General features: G+C 39.8%; 1 protein-coding gene across 1 annotated transcript in view; it reads left to right on the top strand.

Moving 5' to 3' along the window:
• ZBTB11 (zinc finger and BTB domain containing 11) overlaps positions 1 to 17,126 on the top strand; it is a 36,293-nt gene that overhangs the window by 10,010 nt on the left and 9,157 nt on the right. Inside the window, exons 4-5 of the mRNA XM_007445544.1 lie at positions 14,755 to 15,596; positions 15,798 to 15,977. Coding sequence (XP_007445606.1) covers positions 14,755 to 15,596; positions 15,798 to 15,977 — 1,022 coding nt within the window. The remainder of the gene's footprint in view (positions 1 to 14,754; positions 15,597 to 15,797; positions 15,978 to 17,126) is intronic.

Here is a 17,126-nt window from a genome sequence, read left to right as displayed (position 1 = left end):
TTGTTGAATTCATCAGTGTTTTCCTTTATGTTGTTTATGCTTTAAAAAAAAATTCTTCCCTACTCAGTCGTAAAGATATTTTTATGTACTGCCTTATAGTTTTTCTTTCATATTTAACTTTTAATCTATTTGGAATTTTTTTTTTGATAGTGTGAGATAGGTGTTTGATTTCATTTTTTCCCATTTTGTTTCAGAACCATTTAGTGAAAACTCCCTTCTCTTTCTATCCATCAGCCATGCAAATTCTCTTAAAAAACACATTTTCATATGTTTGGTACTGATTATAAGCTTTTTTCCAGTCTATTGGTTGTCTCTTACCACAATATTATTGCTTGGTCTTAATGACCTTAGCTTTATAATGAAAGTCTCCCACCTTAATTATTCAGGTGGGTCTTAGTTATTCATAACTCTTCGCTGTTCCATATAAACTATTTAAAGCAGCTTGTCTACTTCCATAAAAAGAAGAAAAATGTATTTTGTTAGGGATTACATCGAATTAATAAAGTTTTAGAGGTTTTTCCATAAAAGTCTCACACATCTTTTGTTAGATTATTCTAAGGTAGTTTATACTTTTTGATACTATTATAATTTTTTTTCTTAAAATTACATTATTTCTGATTTATTTTTGGTAACTGTTGATTCTATAAACAGTAGTACTATATATAGAATCAACAAAGTAGTACTGTATATAGAGTACTGTATATAGTAGTACTGTATATAGAATCAACAAAGAATCTATAGATAAATGTCCGAATGACTACTAGTCATTCAGACATTTATACTCTTTGAGATTTTCCATATAAAACAAATATTGAATATATTAATATATTATCTGCTAATAGTAATGTTTTTTTTCCCTACCTTTCCAGTCCTTATATTTTGAACTTTTTTCTTCTTGCTTTACAGTGCTGTTTAGGACTTCAAAAAAACCCCAGCAGTTAAATAGAGGTAGTGATAGAGGGTTCACTTATTCCCATGGTAAAGAAAGACATGGGAATACTTTTTTTTCTTTTTTAACCGTGAAGTATATTATTTGGTGAATGTTTTAAATAGATAACCCTTTACCCCCTTTAACATTAAGGAAATTCCCTCTGAAATAGGTGTGGACTTACCACATACTTTTTCTGTATCCGTTGAGACCATCTTTATTTTTTTCATTAATGTGGGAAATTACATTGGTTTACTAATGTTAACTCAAATTTTCATTCCTGAGATAAATCCAGTTTAGTCATAATATATCAACTTTTGTACAAACTGCTGTGTTTAGTTTAGAATGCTAATATTGTTGACTGTTTCCAAGTGTATTCATGAGTAATTTTCCTTTTTCACACTGTTTCTGTCATGTTTTGATATCAGAGTTGGTTTAGTCTTATAGATTGTGTATTCCCTCCAATTTTTTACATGCACCGAAGTAGTTACTATGAGATTAGAATTATTTGTTTCTTGAATATTTGGTAGAATGATGGCTAAAATTGACGGGACTTTTGGGGGAAGATTTTTAGGTACTAATTCGACAAGTTTAATGGTTAAGGCATTATTCTGTAGGTTTCTATTTCATCTTGAGTAATTTATAGAAAGTTTTGCCATAATATGTCCATTTCATCTAAATTTTCAAGTTTCTTGGCACAATTTTGTTGTTGGTGGTGGTGGTGCCATGCAGCCTGCGGGATCTTAGATCCCCAACCACGGACTGAACCTGGACCCTCGGCAGTGAAAGCGCAGAGTCCTAACCACTGGACTGCCAAGGAATTCCAGCACAGAATTTTTAATATTCTATTCTAAATGCCTCCAGTGACTGTAGATTTGTCTCTTTCGTTCCTTCTGCCTTCTCTCTCATTTCTGAATTTTTTTTACTAGAGATTTACTGACTTTTTAAAAAAAAAGTTGGCAGACTATAGCTTGTAGGCCAAATCTGGCCCACTGCCTGCTTTTGTAAATAAAGTTTTATTGGGAGATAGCAACACCCATGTATTTATATATTGTCTGTGGCTGCTTTTGAGCCTACAAGGGCAGAATTGAATAGTTGCTACATAAACTAGTGACCCACAAAACCTAAAATATTTGCTTATCTTGCTCTTTACAGAAAAACTTTCCTAAGCCCTATGCCAAAGCATAATTTTTTAAATGTTAAAAACCTAACTTTTATGCAAATACTATAGTATAAGGTTTTATATGATTAATTTAGGAAACCAGTAAGATGTTAAAACTGCTTCTAATAGAATTCTGAAGAAAAGAATTGTATATATTGTCTTTCAACCAGAGGAATGAATTTGCTCAAAATGAGTTTGTTAACAGATTGGTTAATACCCTATAGAGAAATGAACTGTAAGTTTTGGAGTTATCTTTCCTACCCTGATAGAAAAAGCTTCTTAATCTTTCACATTTCATTTGCATTTGCAGTTAATTTTCTGTAAGTTAATTTTTAGAGTTGTAAAATAATCTAGTCAATAGCAGTCAATCAGTGGTGCCTGCTCAACACTACTTTTTTTTTAATTCTAATTAATTAATTAATTTATTTATTTATTTTGGCTGCGTTGGGTCTGTTGCTGTGCATGGGCTTTCTCTAGTTGCAGCGAGCAGGGGCTACTCTTTGTTGCGGTGTGTGAGCTTCTCACTGCAGTGGCTTCTCGTTGTGGAGCACAGCCTCTAGGCACACAGTCTTCAGTAGCTGTGGCACGCGGGCTCAGTAGTTGTGGCACACGGGCTTAGTTGCTCCACGGCATTTGGGATCTTCCTGGACCAGGGCTTGAACCCATGTCCCCTGCATTGGCAGGCGGATTCTTAACCACTGTACCACCAGGGAAGTCCCTCAACACTACTCTTAAAGAACACCTGACTACAAGGATATATTATACAGCACAGAAAATATAGCCAATATTTTACAGTAACTATAAATGGAGCATAACCTTTAAAAATTGTGGAACACTATGTTGTATACTTGAAAGTTATATAATACTGTACATACACTGTACCTCGATAAACAAAAACCCAATATTTTTGCCTGATAACCAAATTTTTTTTTATTGAAGTAGAGTTGGTTTACAATGTTGTGTTAATTTCTGATGTACAGCAAAGTGATTCAGTTATACATATATATAAATTCTTTTTTTTTTTTCTGTACACGGGCCTCTCACTGTTGTGGCCTCTCCTGCTGCAGAGCACAGGCTCCAGACGCACAGGCTAAGCGGCCATGATTCACGGGCCCAGCCGCTCCGCGGCATGTGGGGTCTTCCTGGACCGGGGCACGACCCCATGTCCCCTGCATCGGCAGGCAGACTCTCAACCACTACGCCACCAGAGAAGGCCCCTATACATTCTTTCTTAATCTTTTCCATTATGATTTATTACTGGATATTAAATATAGTTCCCTGTGCTATACAGTAGGACCTTGCTGTTATCCATTCTATATATAATAGTTTACATCTGCTAACCCCAAACTCCCACTCCATCTCTCCACCACTCCCCCTCCCTGTTGGCAACTACAGGTCTGTTCTCTATGTCTGTGAGTCTTTCTGTTTCGTACACAAGTTCATTTGTGTCACATTTTAGATTCCACATAAAACTGATATCATATGGTATTGTCTTTCTCTGTTTGACTTACTTCACTTAGTATGATAATCTCTAGGTCCATCCATGTTGCAGCAAATGGCATTATTTCATTCTTTTTTATGGCTGAGTAATCCATTATATATGTGTGTGTGTGTGTGTGTGTGTGTGTGTGTGTATATATATATATATATATATATATATATATACCATATCTTTATCCATTCATCTGTCAGTAAACATTTAGATTGTTTCCATGTCTTGGCTATTGTAAATAGTGCTGCTGTGATCACAGGGGTGCATGTATCTTTTTGAATTATAGTTTTGTCTGGATATATGCCCAGGAGTGGGATTGCTGGATCATATGGCAACTCTATTTTTAGTTTTTTGAGGAACCTCCATACTATTTTCCATAGTGGCTGCACCTCTTTACATTCTCACCAAAAGTGTAGGAGGGTTCCCTTTTCTCCACACCCTCTTCAGCATTTGTTATTTGTAGACTTTTTGGTGGTGGGTGGGGCAGTGGCACAGCATGGCTTGCAGGATCTTAGTTCCCTGACCAGGGATTGAACCAGCAGCGGTCCTCAGGAGTGAAAGCACACAGTCATAACCACTGGACCGCCGGAGAATTCCCATTTGTAAACTTTTTTTTTTTTTTACATCTTTATTGGAGTATAATTGCTTTACAATGGTGTGTTAGTTTCTGCTTTATAACAAAGTGAATCAGTTATACATATACATATGTTCCCATACCTCTTCCCTCTTGCATCTCCCTCCCTCCCACCCTCCCTATCCCACCCCTCTAGGTGGTCACAAAGCACCAAGCTGATCTCCCTGTGCTATGCGGCTGCTTCCCACTAGCTATCTATTTTACATTTGGTAGTGTATATATGTCCATGCCACTCTCTCACTTAGTCACAGCTTACCCTTCCCCCTCCTCATATCCTCAAGTCCATTCTCTAGTAGGTCTGTGTCTTTATTCCTGTCTTACCCCTAGGTTCTTCTTGATATTTTTTTTAATTCCATATATATGTGTTAGCATATGGTATTTGTCTTTCTCTTTCTGACTTACTTCACTCTGTATGACAGACTCTAGGTCCATCCACCTCATTACAAATAGCTCAATTTCGTTTCTTTTTATGGCTGAGTAATATTCCATTGTATATATGTGCCACATCTTCTTTATCCATTCATCCGATGATGGACACTTAGGTTGTTTCCATCTCCTGGCTATTGTAAATAGAGCTGCAATGAACATTTTGGTACATGACTCTTTTTTTTTTTTGCGGTACGCGGGCCTCTCACTGTTGTGGCCTCTTCCGTTGCGGAGCACAGGCTCTGGATGCGCAGGCTCAGTGGCCATGGCTCATGGGCCTAGCTGCTCCGTGGCATGTGGAATCTTCCCAGACCGGGGACCGAACCCGTGTCCCCTGCATCAGCAAGCGGACTCTCAACCACTGCGCCACCAGGGAAGCCCACATGACTCTTTTTGAATTATGGTTTTCTCAGGGTATATGCCCAGTAGTGGGATTGCTGGGTCATATGGTAGTTCTATTTGTAGTTTTTTAAGGAACCTCCATACTGTTCTCCATAGTGGCTGTACCAATTCACATTCCCACCAGCAGTGCAAGAGTGTTCCCTTTTCTCCACACCCTCTCCAGCATTTATTGTTTCTAGATTTTTTGATGATGGCCATTCTGACTGGTATGAGATATCTCATTGTAGTTTTGATTTGCATTTCTCTAATGATTAATGATGTTGATCATCCTTTCATGTGTTTGTTGGCAATCTGTATATCTTCTTTGGAGAAATGTCTGTTGAGGTCTTTTGCCCATTTTTGATTTGGGTTGTTTGTTTTTTTGTTATTGAGCTGCATGAGCTGCTTGTAAATTTTGGAGATTAATCCTTTGTCAGTTGCTTCATTTGCAAATATTTTCTCCCATTCTGAGGGTTGTCTCTTGTATATGGTTTCCTTTGCTGTGCAAAAGCTTTGAAGTTTTATTAGGTCCCATTTGTTTATTTTTGTTTTTATTTCCATTTGTCTAGGAGGTACGTCAAAAAGGATCTTGCTGTGATTTATGTCATAGAGTGTTCTGCCTATGTTTTCCTCTGAGAGTTGGATAGTTTCCAGCCTTACATTTAGGTCTAATCCATTTTGAGCTTATTTTTGTGTATGGTGTTAGGGAGTGATCTAATCTCATACTTTTACATGGACCTTTCCAGTTTTCCCAGCACCACTTATTGAAGAGGCTGTCCTTTCTCCACTGTACATTCCTGCCTCCTTTATCAAAATAAGGTGACCATATGTCCGTGGGTTTATCTTTGGGCTTTCTATCCTGTTCCATTGATATATCTTTCTGTTTTTGTCTTGATTACTGTAGCTTTGTAGTGTAGTCTGAAGTCAGGGAGCCTGATTCCTCCAGCTCCGTTTTTCATTCTCAAGATTGCTTTGGCTATTCAGGGTCTTTTGTGTTTCCATACAAATTGTGAAATTTTTTGTTCTGGTTCTGTGAAGAATGCCAGTGGTAGTTTGATAGGGATTGCATTGAATCTGTAGATTGCTTTGAGTAGTAGAGTCATTCTCACAATGTTGATTCTTCCAATCCAAGAACGTGGTATATCTCTCCATCTATTTGTATCATCTTTAATTTCTTTCATCACTGTCTTACAATTTTCTGTATACAGGTCTTTTGTCTCCTTAGGTAGGTTTATTCCTAGATATTTTATTCTTTTTGTTGCAATGGTAAATGGAAGTGTTTTCTTGATTTCACTCTCAGATTTTTCATCATTAGTGTATAGGAATGCCAGAGATTTCTGTGCATTAATTTTGTATCCTGCTACTTTACCAAATTCATTGATTAGCTCTAGTAGTTTTATGGTAGTATCTTTAGGATTCTCTATGTATAGTATCATGTCATCTGCAAACAGTGACAGCTTTACTTCTTCTTTTCCAATTTGGATTCCTTTCATTTCCTTTTCTTCTCTGATTGCTGTGGCTAAATCTTCCAAAACTTTGTTGAATAAGAGTGGTGAGAGTGGGCAACGTTGTCTTGTTCCTGATCTTAGTGGAAATGGTTTCAGTTTTTCACCATTGAGGATGATGTTGGCTGTGGGTTTGTCATATATGGCCTTTATTATGTTGAGGAAAGTTCTCTCTATGCCTACTTTCTGGAGGGTTTTTATCATAAATGGGTGTTGAATTTTGCCGAAAGCTCTCTCTACATCTATTGAGATGACCATATGGTTTTTCTCCTTCAATTTGTTCATATGGTGTATCACGTTGATTGATTTGCATATATTGAAGAATGCTTGCATTTCTGGAATAAACCCCACTTGATCATGGTGTATGATCCGTTTAATGTGCTGTTGGGTTCTGTTTGCTAGTATTTTGTTGAGGATTTTTGCATCTATGTTCATCAGTGATATTGGCCTGTAGTTTTCTTTCTTTGTGACATCTTTGCCTGGTGTTGGTATCAGAGTGATGGTGGCCTCGTAGAATAAATTTGGGAGTGTTCCTCCCTATTCTATATTTTGGAAGAGTTTGAGAAGGATAGGTGTTAGCTCTTCATTAAATGTTGGATAGAATTCACCTGTGAAGCCATCTCCTCCTGGGCTTTTGTTTGTTGGAAGATTTTTAATCACAGTTTCAATTTCAGTGCTTGTCATTGGTCTGTTCATATTTTCTATTTCTTCCTCGTTCAGTCTCAGCAGGTTGTGCATTTCTAAGAATTTGTCCATTTCTTCCAGGTTGTCCATTTTATTGGCATAGAGTTGCTTGTAGTAATCTCTCATGATCCTGTGTATTTCTGCAGTGTCAGTTGTTACTTCTCCTTTTTCATTTCTAATTCTCTTGATTTGAGTCTTCTCCCTTTTCTTCTTGATGAGTCTGGCTAATGGTTTTGTTTATCTTCTCAAAGAACCAGCTTTTAGTTTTATTGATCTCTGCTATCGTTTCCTTCATTTCTTTTTCATTTATTTCTGATCTGATCTTTATGATTTCTTTCCTTCTGCTAACTTTGGGTTTTTTTTTTCGTTGCGGAGCACAGGCTCTGGACGTGCAGGCTCAGCGGCCGTGGCTCACGGGCCCAGTCACTCCGCGGCATGTGGGATCTTCCTGGACCGGGGCACGAACCTGTGTCCCCTGCATCGGCAGGCGGACTCTCAACCACTGCACCACCAGGGAAGCCCTAACTTTTGGGTTTTTTTGTTCTTCTTTCTCTAATTGCTTTAGGTGCAAGGTTAGGTTGTTTATTCGAGCTGTTTCCTGTTTCTTAAGGTAGGATTGTACTGCTATAAACTTGCCTCTTAGAACTGCTTTTGCTGCCTCACATAGGTTTTGGGTTGTCGTGTCTCCACTGTCATTTGTTTCTAGGTATTTTTTGATTTCCTCTTTGATTTCTTCAGTGATCACTTCATTACTAAGTAGTGTATTGTTTAGCCTCCATGTGTTTGTATTTCTTACAGATCTTTTCCTGTAATTGATACCTAGTCTCATAGTGTTGTGGTCGGAAAAGATACTGGATACAATTTCAATTTTCTTAAATTTACCAAGGACTGATTTGTGACCCAAGATATGATCTATCCTGGAGACTGTTCCATGAACACATGAGAAAAATGTGTATTCTGTTGTTTTTGGATGGAATGGCCTATAAATATCAATTAAGTCCATCTTGTTTAATGTATCATTTAAAGCTTGTGTTTCCTTATTTTCATTTTAAATGATCTGTCCATTGGTGAAAGTGGGGTGTTAAAGTCCCCTACTATGAATGTGTTACTGTTGATTTCCCCTTTTATGGCTGTTGGTATTTGCCTTATGTATTGAGGTGTTCCTATGTTGGCTGCATAAATATTTACAATTGTTATATATTCTTCTTGGATCAATCCCTTGATAATTATGTAGTGTCCTTCTTTGTCTCTTCTAATAGTCTTTATTTTAAAGTCTACTTTGTCTGATATGAGAATTGCTACACTAGCTTTCTTTTGGTTTCCATTTGCATGGAATATATTTTTGCATCTCTTCAGTTTCAGTCTGTATGTGTCCCTAGGTCTGAAGTGGGTCTCTTGTAGACAGTATATATATGGGTCTTGTTTTTGTATCCATTCAGCCAGTCTGTGTCTTTTGGTGGGAGCATTTAATCTATTTACATTTAAGGTAATTATTGATATGTATGTTCCTATTCCCATTTTCTTCATTGTTTTGGGTTTGTCATTATAGGTCTTTTCCTTCTCTTCTGTTTCTTGCCTAGAGAAGATCCTTTAGCATTTGTTGTAAAGCTGGTTTGGTGGTGGTGAACTCTCTCAGCTTTTGCTTGTCTGTAAAGGTTTTAATTTCTCCAGCAAATCTGAGTGAGATCCTTGCTGGGTAGAGTAATCTTGGTTGTAGGTTTTCTCCTTCATCACTTTAAATATGTCCTGCCAGTCCCTTCTGACTTGCAGAGTTTCTGCTGAAAGATCAGCTGTTAACCTTATGGGGATTTCTTTGTGTGTTACTTGTTGTTTTTCCCTTGCTGCTTTTAATATGTTTTCTTTGTGTTTAATTTTTGACAGTTTGATTAGTATGTGTCTTGGCATGTTTCTCCTTGGATTTATCCTGTATGGGACTCTCTGTGCTTCCTGGACTTGACTGACTATTTCCTTTCCCATATTAGGGAAGTTTTCAACTGTAATCTCCTCAAATATTTTCTCAGTCCCTTTGTTTTTCTCTTCTTCTTCTGGAACCCCTATAATTCGAATGTTGGTGTGTTTAATGTTGTCCCAGAGGTCTCTGAGACTGTCCTCAGTTCTTTTCATTCTTTTTTCTTTATTGTGCTCTGCAGTAGTTATTTCCACTATTTTATCTTCCAGGTCACTTATCCGTTCTTCTGCCTCAGTTATTCTGCTCTTGATCCCTTCTAGAGTATTTTTGTTTGTTTTTGTGGTATGCGGGCCTCTCACAGTTGTGGCCTCTCCTGTTGCGGAGCACAGGCTCCAGATGCGCAGGCTCAGCAGCCATGGCTCATGGGCCTAGCCGCTTCATGGCATGTGGGATCTTCCCAGACCGGGGCACGAACCCGTGTCCCCCGCATCGGCAGGTGGACTTTCAACCACTATGCCACCAGGGAAGCCCCCTTCTAGAGTATTTTTAATTTCATTTATTGTGTTGTTCATTGTTGTTTGTTTCATCTTTAGTTCTTCTAGGTCCTTGTTAAATGTTTCTTCTATTTTCTTTATTCTGTTTCCAAGATGTTGGATCATCTTTACTATCATTATTCTGAGTTCTTTTTCAGGTAGACTGCCTATTTCCTCTTCATTTGTTAGGTCTGGTGGGTTTTTATCTTGCTCTTTCATCTGCTGTGTGTTTTTCTGTCTTCTCATTTTGTTTATCTTAACTGTGTTTGGGGTCTCCTTTTTGCAGGCTGCAGGTTCATAGTTCCCATTGTTTTTGGTGTCTGTCCCCAGTGGCTAAAGTTGGTTCATTGGGTTGTGGAGGCTTCCTGGTGGAGGGGACTAGTGCCTATGTTCTGGTGGATGAGGCTGGATCTTGTCTTTCTGGTGGGCATGTCCACCTTTTGTGGTGTGTTTTGGGGTGTCTGTGGACTTACTATGATTTTAGGCAGCCTCTCTGCTAATGGGTGGGGTTGTGTTCCTGTCTTGCTAGTTGTTTGGCATAGGGTGTCCAGCACTGTAGCTTGTTGTGCGTTGAGTGAAGCTGGGTGTTGGTGTTGAGATGGAGATCTCTGGGAGACTTTTGCCGTTTGATATTATGTGGAGCTGGGAGGTCCCTTGTGGACCAGTGTCCGGAAGTTGGCTCTCCCACCTCAGAGGCACAGCACTGACTCCTGGCTCTAGCACCAAGAGCCTTTCATCCACATGGCTCAGAATAAAAGGGAGAAAAAGTAGAAAGAAAGAAAGAGAGGAAGGAAGGAAGGAAGGAAGGATAAAAGAAAATAAAGTAAGGTAAAATAAAATAAAGTTATTAAAATAAAATAATTATTAAAAAAAAATTCTTTTAAGTAGAAAAACAACAACAACAAAAAATCCGGACCAATAGAACGCTAGGACAAATGGTGAAAGCAAAGCTCTACAGACAAAATCTCACACGGAAGCATACACATACCTACAGAAAGAGGAAAAGGGGAAAAAATAATAAATCTTGCTCTCAAAGGCCACCTCCTCGATTTGGGATGATTCGTTGTCTATTCAGGTATTGCACAGATGCAGGGTACATCAAGTTGATTTTGGAGCTTTAATTCGCTGCTTCTGAGGCTGCTGGGAGAGATTTCCCTTTCTCTTTTGTTCTCAGCTGCTTCTGAGGCTGCTGGGAGAGATTTCCCTTTCTCTTCTTTGTTCTCACAGCTCCCAGGGGCTCAGCTTTGGATTTGGCTTTTCGCTCAGACAGGACGGGGTTAAAGGAGCCGCTGATTCGGGGGCTCCGGCTCACTCAGGCCGGGGGGAGGGAGGGGTATGGAGTGCGGGGCGAGCCTGCGGCGGCAGAGACCAGCGTGATGTTGTACCAGCCTGAGGCGCGCCGTGCGTTCTCCCGGGGAAGTTGTCCCTGGATCCCGGGACCCTGGCAATGGCGGGCTACACAGGCTCCCCGGAAGGGGGGTGTGGATAGTAACCTGTGCTCAAACACAGGCTTCTTGGTGGCAGCAGCCGCAGCCTTAGCGTCTCATGCCCATCTCTGTGGTCCGCTCGCGCCCGTCTCTGGAGCTCCTTTAAGCGGCGCTCTTAATCCCCTCTCCTCGCGCACCAGGAAACAAAGAGGGAAGAAAAAGTCTTCTTGCCTCTTCAGCAGCTCCAGACTTTTTCCCGGACTCCCTCTTGGCTAGCCGTGGTGCACTAACCCCTTCAGGCTCTGTTCACGCCGCCAGTCCTCTCCCTGCACTCTTGACTGAAGCCGGATCCTCAGCTCCCAGGTGAGCTGACAAGCCTCTCGGGCTGATGAGTTCTGGTCAGCATCGATCCTCTGTGCGGAAATCTCTCCGCTTTGCCCTCTGCACCCCTGTGGCTGCGCTCTCCTGAGCGGCTCCAAAGCTCCCCCACCTCCGCCCCCCGCTGTCTCCGCCAGTGAAGGGGCTTCTAGTGTGTGGAAACCTTTCCTCCTTCACAGCTCCCTCCCACTGGTGCAGGTCCCGTCCCTATTCTTTTGTCTCTGTTTATTCTTTTTTCTTTTGCCCTACCCAGGTATGGGGGGAGTTTCGTGCCTTTTGGGAGGTCTGAGGTCTTCTGCCAGCGTTCAGTAGGTGTTTTGTAGGAGTTGTTCCACGTGTAGATGTATTTCTGATGTATCTGTAGGGAGGAAGGTGATCTCCGCGTCTTAATCTTCTGCCATCTTTCCCCTCCAAGCACCCATTTGTAAACTTTTAATGATGGCCATTTTGACCAGTGTGAGGTGGTACCTCATTGTAGTTTTAATTTTCACTTCTCTAATAATTAGCAATGATGAGCATTCTTTTTTTTTTAATATTTATTTATTTGGCTGTGCCAGGTCTTGCAGCATGCAGGATTTTTAGTTGTGCCATGCAAACTGTTAGTTGCAGCATGTGGAATCTAGTTGCCCAACCAGGAGTCAAACCCAGGCCCTCTGCATTGGGAGTGTGGAGTTCCAGCTACTGGACCACCAGGGAAGTCCCTTGAGCATTTTTTCATAAACCTATTTGCCATCTTTGTGTTTTCTTTGCAGAAATGTCTATTTAGTTCTTCTGCCCATTTTTTGATTGGGTTGTTTGTTTTTGTTTTTGTTGAATTGTATGATCTGTTTGTATATTTTGGAGATTAAGCACTTGTCGGTCACATCTCTTGCAAATATTTTCTCCCATTCCATAGATTGTCTTTTCATTTTGTTTATGGTTTGCTTTGCTATGCAGAAGCTTGTAAGTTTAAGTCCCATTTGTTTATTTTTGCTTTTATGTCTATTGCCTTGGGCGACTGACCTACGAAAACATTGGTACAATTTATGTCAGAGTATGTTTGGCCTATGTTCTTTTCTAGGAATTGTAAGGTGTCATGTCTCTTTTTTTTTTAATAAATTTATTTATTTATTTATTTTTGGCTGCATTGAGTCTTCGTTGCTATGTGTGGGCTTTCTCGAGTTGTGGCGAGTTGGGGCTACCCTTTGTTGGGGTGCACGGGTTTCTCATTGCAGTGGCTTTTCTTGTTGTGGAGCACAGGCTCTAGGCACGCGGGCTTCAGTAGTTGTGACACGCAGGCTCAAATAGTTGTGGCTCGCAGGTTCTAGGGTGCAGGCTCAGTAGTTGTGGCTCATGGGCTTAGTTGCTCCGCGGCATGTGGGATCTTCCCGGACCAGGGATCAAACCTGTGTTCCCGGCATTGGCAGGCGGATTCTTAAGCACTGTGCCACCAGGAAAGTCCCGCCCCTTTTATTTTGATTAAAATGTTTTCCAGAGTGTGTGTATGTGTACATAAAAAGGCTAGGAGTAAAAACAAAATATGAAAATTATCTTGCGACAATAGGATTAGGAGTGGGTTTTTTATCTTATTTTCTTTTGTGTTTTGTAGCATTTTACAGTAAACATTTGACTTGTATCTTTGGGGAAGAAATGGTTTTTGATATTTAAAGCTACTTGGAGCAGTGTTATTTCTTTCATGGAAAATTTTTCTTATCACTTCAACTTAGAAATTAAAAAGGTACTAGGTAAAAGAGCAAAATACATTATTTTGTTGGTATCTGTTGTTTTTTTTTAAGAAATATTCTTTCTTACCTCAACCTTATTTAACCCGGTTTCATAATTTGTAGCAGTATTAATATGACTTTAGCCTGCTTGATTATCAGCTTTCCTAGGAATGGCTGAATTAGCTATGATGGTCATGTTGATATGTAGTCTCCCTAGCTTTCAACCTGAATCCTAGTATATCTCACAGTTTAAGGTTTCCCTGTATGCTTGTTACTTGTTTATCCACTATTTGCCTATGTAAAAGGACCACATTTTATGTATCTTGAGTCAAAACTGAAAAACACAGCAAACATGAGTTTTTTGGTTTTGGGGGTTTTCTGGCCATGCTGCATGTCTTGCGGGATCTTAGTTCCCTCACCGGGGATTGAACCCGTTCCCCCTGCAGCAGAAGCGCAGAGTCCTAACCACTGAGCCAGCAGGGAATTCCCAAACGTGAGTTTTTAAAAGGTTGCTTTGGCTCCCTGTATTTTAATAAAAGATCTCTTAAGATAAATTATTATATGAGAAAAGCAAGGCACAGAAAAGTATGTGTAGTATAACACCTACTATAAGAAGGAGGCATAAGGGTATTTGTTTGACTGTATAAAGACTCTAAAAATCTGTACAAATTCTTAATCATTCTGGTTATGGAGATGGAGTGGACTTACCACTGTGTAATCTTCTGATTTTTGAATCATGTGAATTTTAAAAATGGGTTTCGAAAGTGAAGTACTGAGAACTTAGAAATAAACTGATCTTATTTTCTCACATAAAATGAGAACCTAATACCTCATGTGTATAGTAATTGTCTTATTCCTTAGAACAAAGATAAGCAAACTATAACCCAAAGGCCACCAGTCCTCCTTTCCCTCCCTTTTTCTGAATAAAGTTGTATTGCACCACAGCCATGCCCATTTGTATACATATTATACGGCTTCTCTTTCCAGCTACAATGGCAGAATTAAGTAGTTGCAACAGACACTTTATGGCCTGCAATCTTTATTATCTAATTCTATACAGAAAAATTTTGCTGACCTTCTGCTGTAGACCTTGTTTTAAAGTTTTTAATAGTAGAACCCTCTGTTTACAGTCACATTTTTATATGGACTTCTATTATTAAAATATACAGCTATACTTACTGCAGTGAGGTTAGGGGACAGGTTGGTTGAACCCTGCCTACTCACCTGCCACCCTCTCTTTTTTTACCCTCCATTCTCCAGCAGATGATTCTTGAGGGGAATTTGAGGAACCCCTGGGGTTCTAAGGAGTACATTTTGAAAATGACTGCCTTACAACAACTCTTTGAGGCAGTAAGTGTGATATTATTTTCTATTTTAGGTATTCAGAGACTCGGCTCATAGAAGTTAGTTAGTCAAGGCTTAATAAGCAACCAGAACTCAAAACAAATCCAGGATATTTAATTGCAGAATAAATGGTCATATTTGCCTTTATATTCTATTTTATATTGTCATAATCATACAGTAATTGTTTCTACAAGGTGTTTTAGTGGTGATTTGACTTTTTTGTCTTTCATCTTTCTTGTTTCGCATAGGCTTTTGTAAGGCAAGCTTCCTTCCTTTACTGGAATTTGCCTATACTTCTGTGCTAAGTTTTGACTTCTGTAGCATGGCTGATGTAGCCATCTTGGCTCGTCATCTTTTCATGTCAGAAGTTTTAGAAATCTGTGAAAGCGTACATAAACTAATGGAAGAGAAGCAGCTAACAGTATATAAGAAGGGTGAGGTACAAACAGTTACATCTACACAGGACTTACCAGAACAAAATGGAGGTACAGCACCTCCTGTGGCTAACAACGAGGGAACCACAACAACTTTATCCACTGAACTTGGGGACTGTGAAATTGTACTGCTGGTGAATGGAGAATTGCCAGAGCAGAATGGAGAGCTAGGACAACAGCCTGAGCCCCAGGTTTCTTCACAGACCGAAGCTGCTCTGTCACCTGTAGGCTGTGTAACTGATTCCCATCCTGAAATGGAGTCTGTTGATTTAGTAACAAAAAACAGCCAGACAGAACTAGAAACTTTAAACAGCAGAGAAGATGGCACAGTCTCTAATACTCATCCTGAGCTTTCAAAAGAGAATGTAATCAGTAGCTCTCCAGAAAACAGTAATATGGGAAATGATACAGCAACAGAGGATATCTGTGCTGAAGATATTTCAGAGCATAGGCAGAACCTTGGCCAGTCTTTAAAAGATCAGGAAAATCTAGTTGAACCGACAGCACAGACAGACCATAGTCCCGATGATGATGATACTTACAGAAGCAGGCTTCGGCAGCGTTCTGTTAACGAAGGGGGATATATCCGACTACACAAAGGAATGGAGAAGAAGCTGCAGAAACGGAAAGCCATTCCCAAGTCAGCAGTTCAACAGGTATGATGAGAAAAGAGTTTACCTTTGTAGTTTTAACTTTAAGTTGAAAGCATTCTGCAGTTAAACTTATGGTGATAATTATCTTGGGGGGAAGGGGAGTGGATGCAGGAAAGCAATTTAATGTTTTAAATACCAATATTAAGATAATGTGAATTTGAGATAGTTAATTTATTTAGATTGTGTTTTCTGTTCTTTAATTAGGTGGCTCAGAAATTAGTTCAAAGAGGAAAAAAAATGAAACAACCAAAAAGGGATGCTAAAGAGAATACCGAAGAAGAAGCATCCCATAAATGTGGGGAATGTGGAATGGTTTTTCAGAGACGATATGCTCTTATAAAGCACATACTGAAACATGAAAGAGCTAGAGATTACAAGTGTCCAGTAAGTCTCTGGAAAGCTAATTATAGATGGCTATAACTTCATTATAAATAGAATCCAATTTACTGCTTCATTATTATCCTGCCATTTGTGTTCTCTCTCCTCTCTGTCTCCCTTATATTGCCGTAAGAGTTATCTTCTGATTTGTACATGTCATGTTCTTGCCAAAAAATATTTACCTCTGCTTCTTCTTGATACCCTAGTAAGACAACAGTAAAACAATCTTTTTAAAAAGCTCATAGAAAGGCAAAAAGAACAGGAGACCTTAGCAACCAAATTCTGGATTCTGATAAATAGATGGAGTGTTTTTTGTTTGTTGGCTGCACCATGCGGCATGCGGTATCTTAGTTCCCCGACCAGGGATAGAACCTATACCGCCCTGCAGTGGAAGCACAGGGTCTTAGCCACTGGACTGCCAGGGAAGTCCCTAGATGGAGTCATTGATTCAGCAGATTTGAAAGGGCTCATTTCCAGGCTTTCAGTGTGGAAAGCTAAGAATCAATCCAAATTGTATTGCAGAACTACCAAAAGGCTCAGAAATTAATGGTACTAGCTACCTTGAAAGTAGAGATGAGTCTGGTTGTTAGAAAGTCTGTTTTGTTTTTCTTTTTGGCTGCGTTGAGTCTACATTGCTATACTTGGGCTTTCTCTGGTTGCGGCTAGCGGGAGCTACTCTTCGTTGCGGTGCGCCAGCTTCTCACTGCAGTGGCTTCTTTTGTTGCAGAGCATGGGCCCTAGGTGCACGGACTTCAGTAGTTGTGGTGCACGGGCTTCAGTAGTTGTGGCTTGCAGGCTGTAGAGCACAGGCTCAGTAGTTGTGGCACACGGACTTAGTTGCTCCACAGCATGTGGGATCTTCCTGGACCAGGGCTCGAACCCGAGTCCCCTGCATTGGCAGGCAGACTCTTAACCACCTTGCCACGAGGGAAGTCCCTAGAAAGTCTTTCTAAGAAGTAAGTAAATCACTACCACCATGCCTTCAGCCAAAGATCCATCTTCTACTCTCTGAAAAAGATAAAACCCACAACTGCTCTAGGGAACACTGTGAATAATGAGAGTGAATGTACTATATACCAAACAAGGGAACGTAAAAGCATATATACTGAATATTGAATCCTTTCAAGCTCTCTTTCCCCACTGAAGTTCCAGAAT

The sequence above is a fragment of the Lipotes vexillifer genome, unplaced genomic scaffold (genome assembly GCF_000442215.2).
Source record: "Lipotes vexillifer unplaced genomic scaffold, Lipotes_vexillifer_v1.1 scaffold1016, whole genome shotgun sequence".
Lineage (NCBI taxonomy): Eukaryota > Metazoa > Chordata > Mammalia > Artiodactyla > Lipotidae > Lipotes > Lipotes vexillifer.
This window is presented reverse-complemented; position numbering and strand designations above follow the sequence as displayed.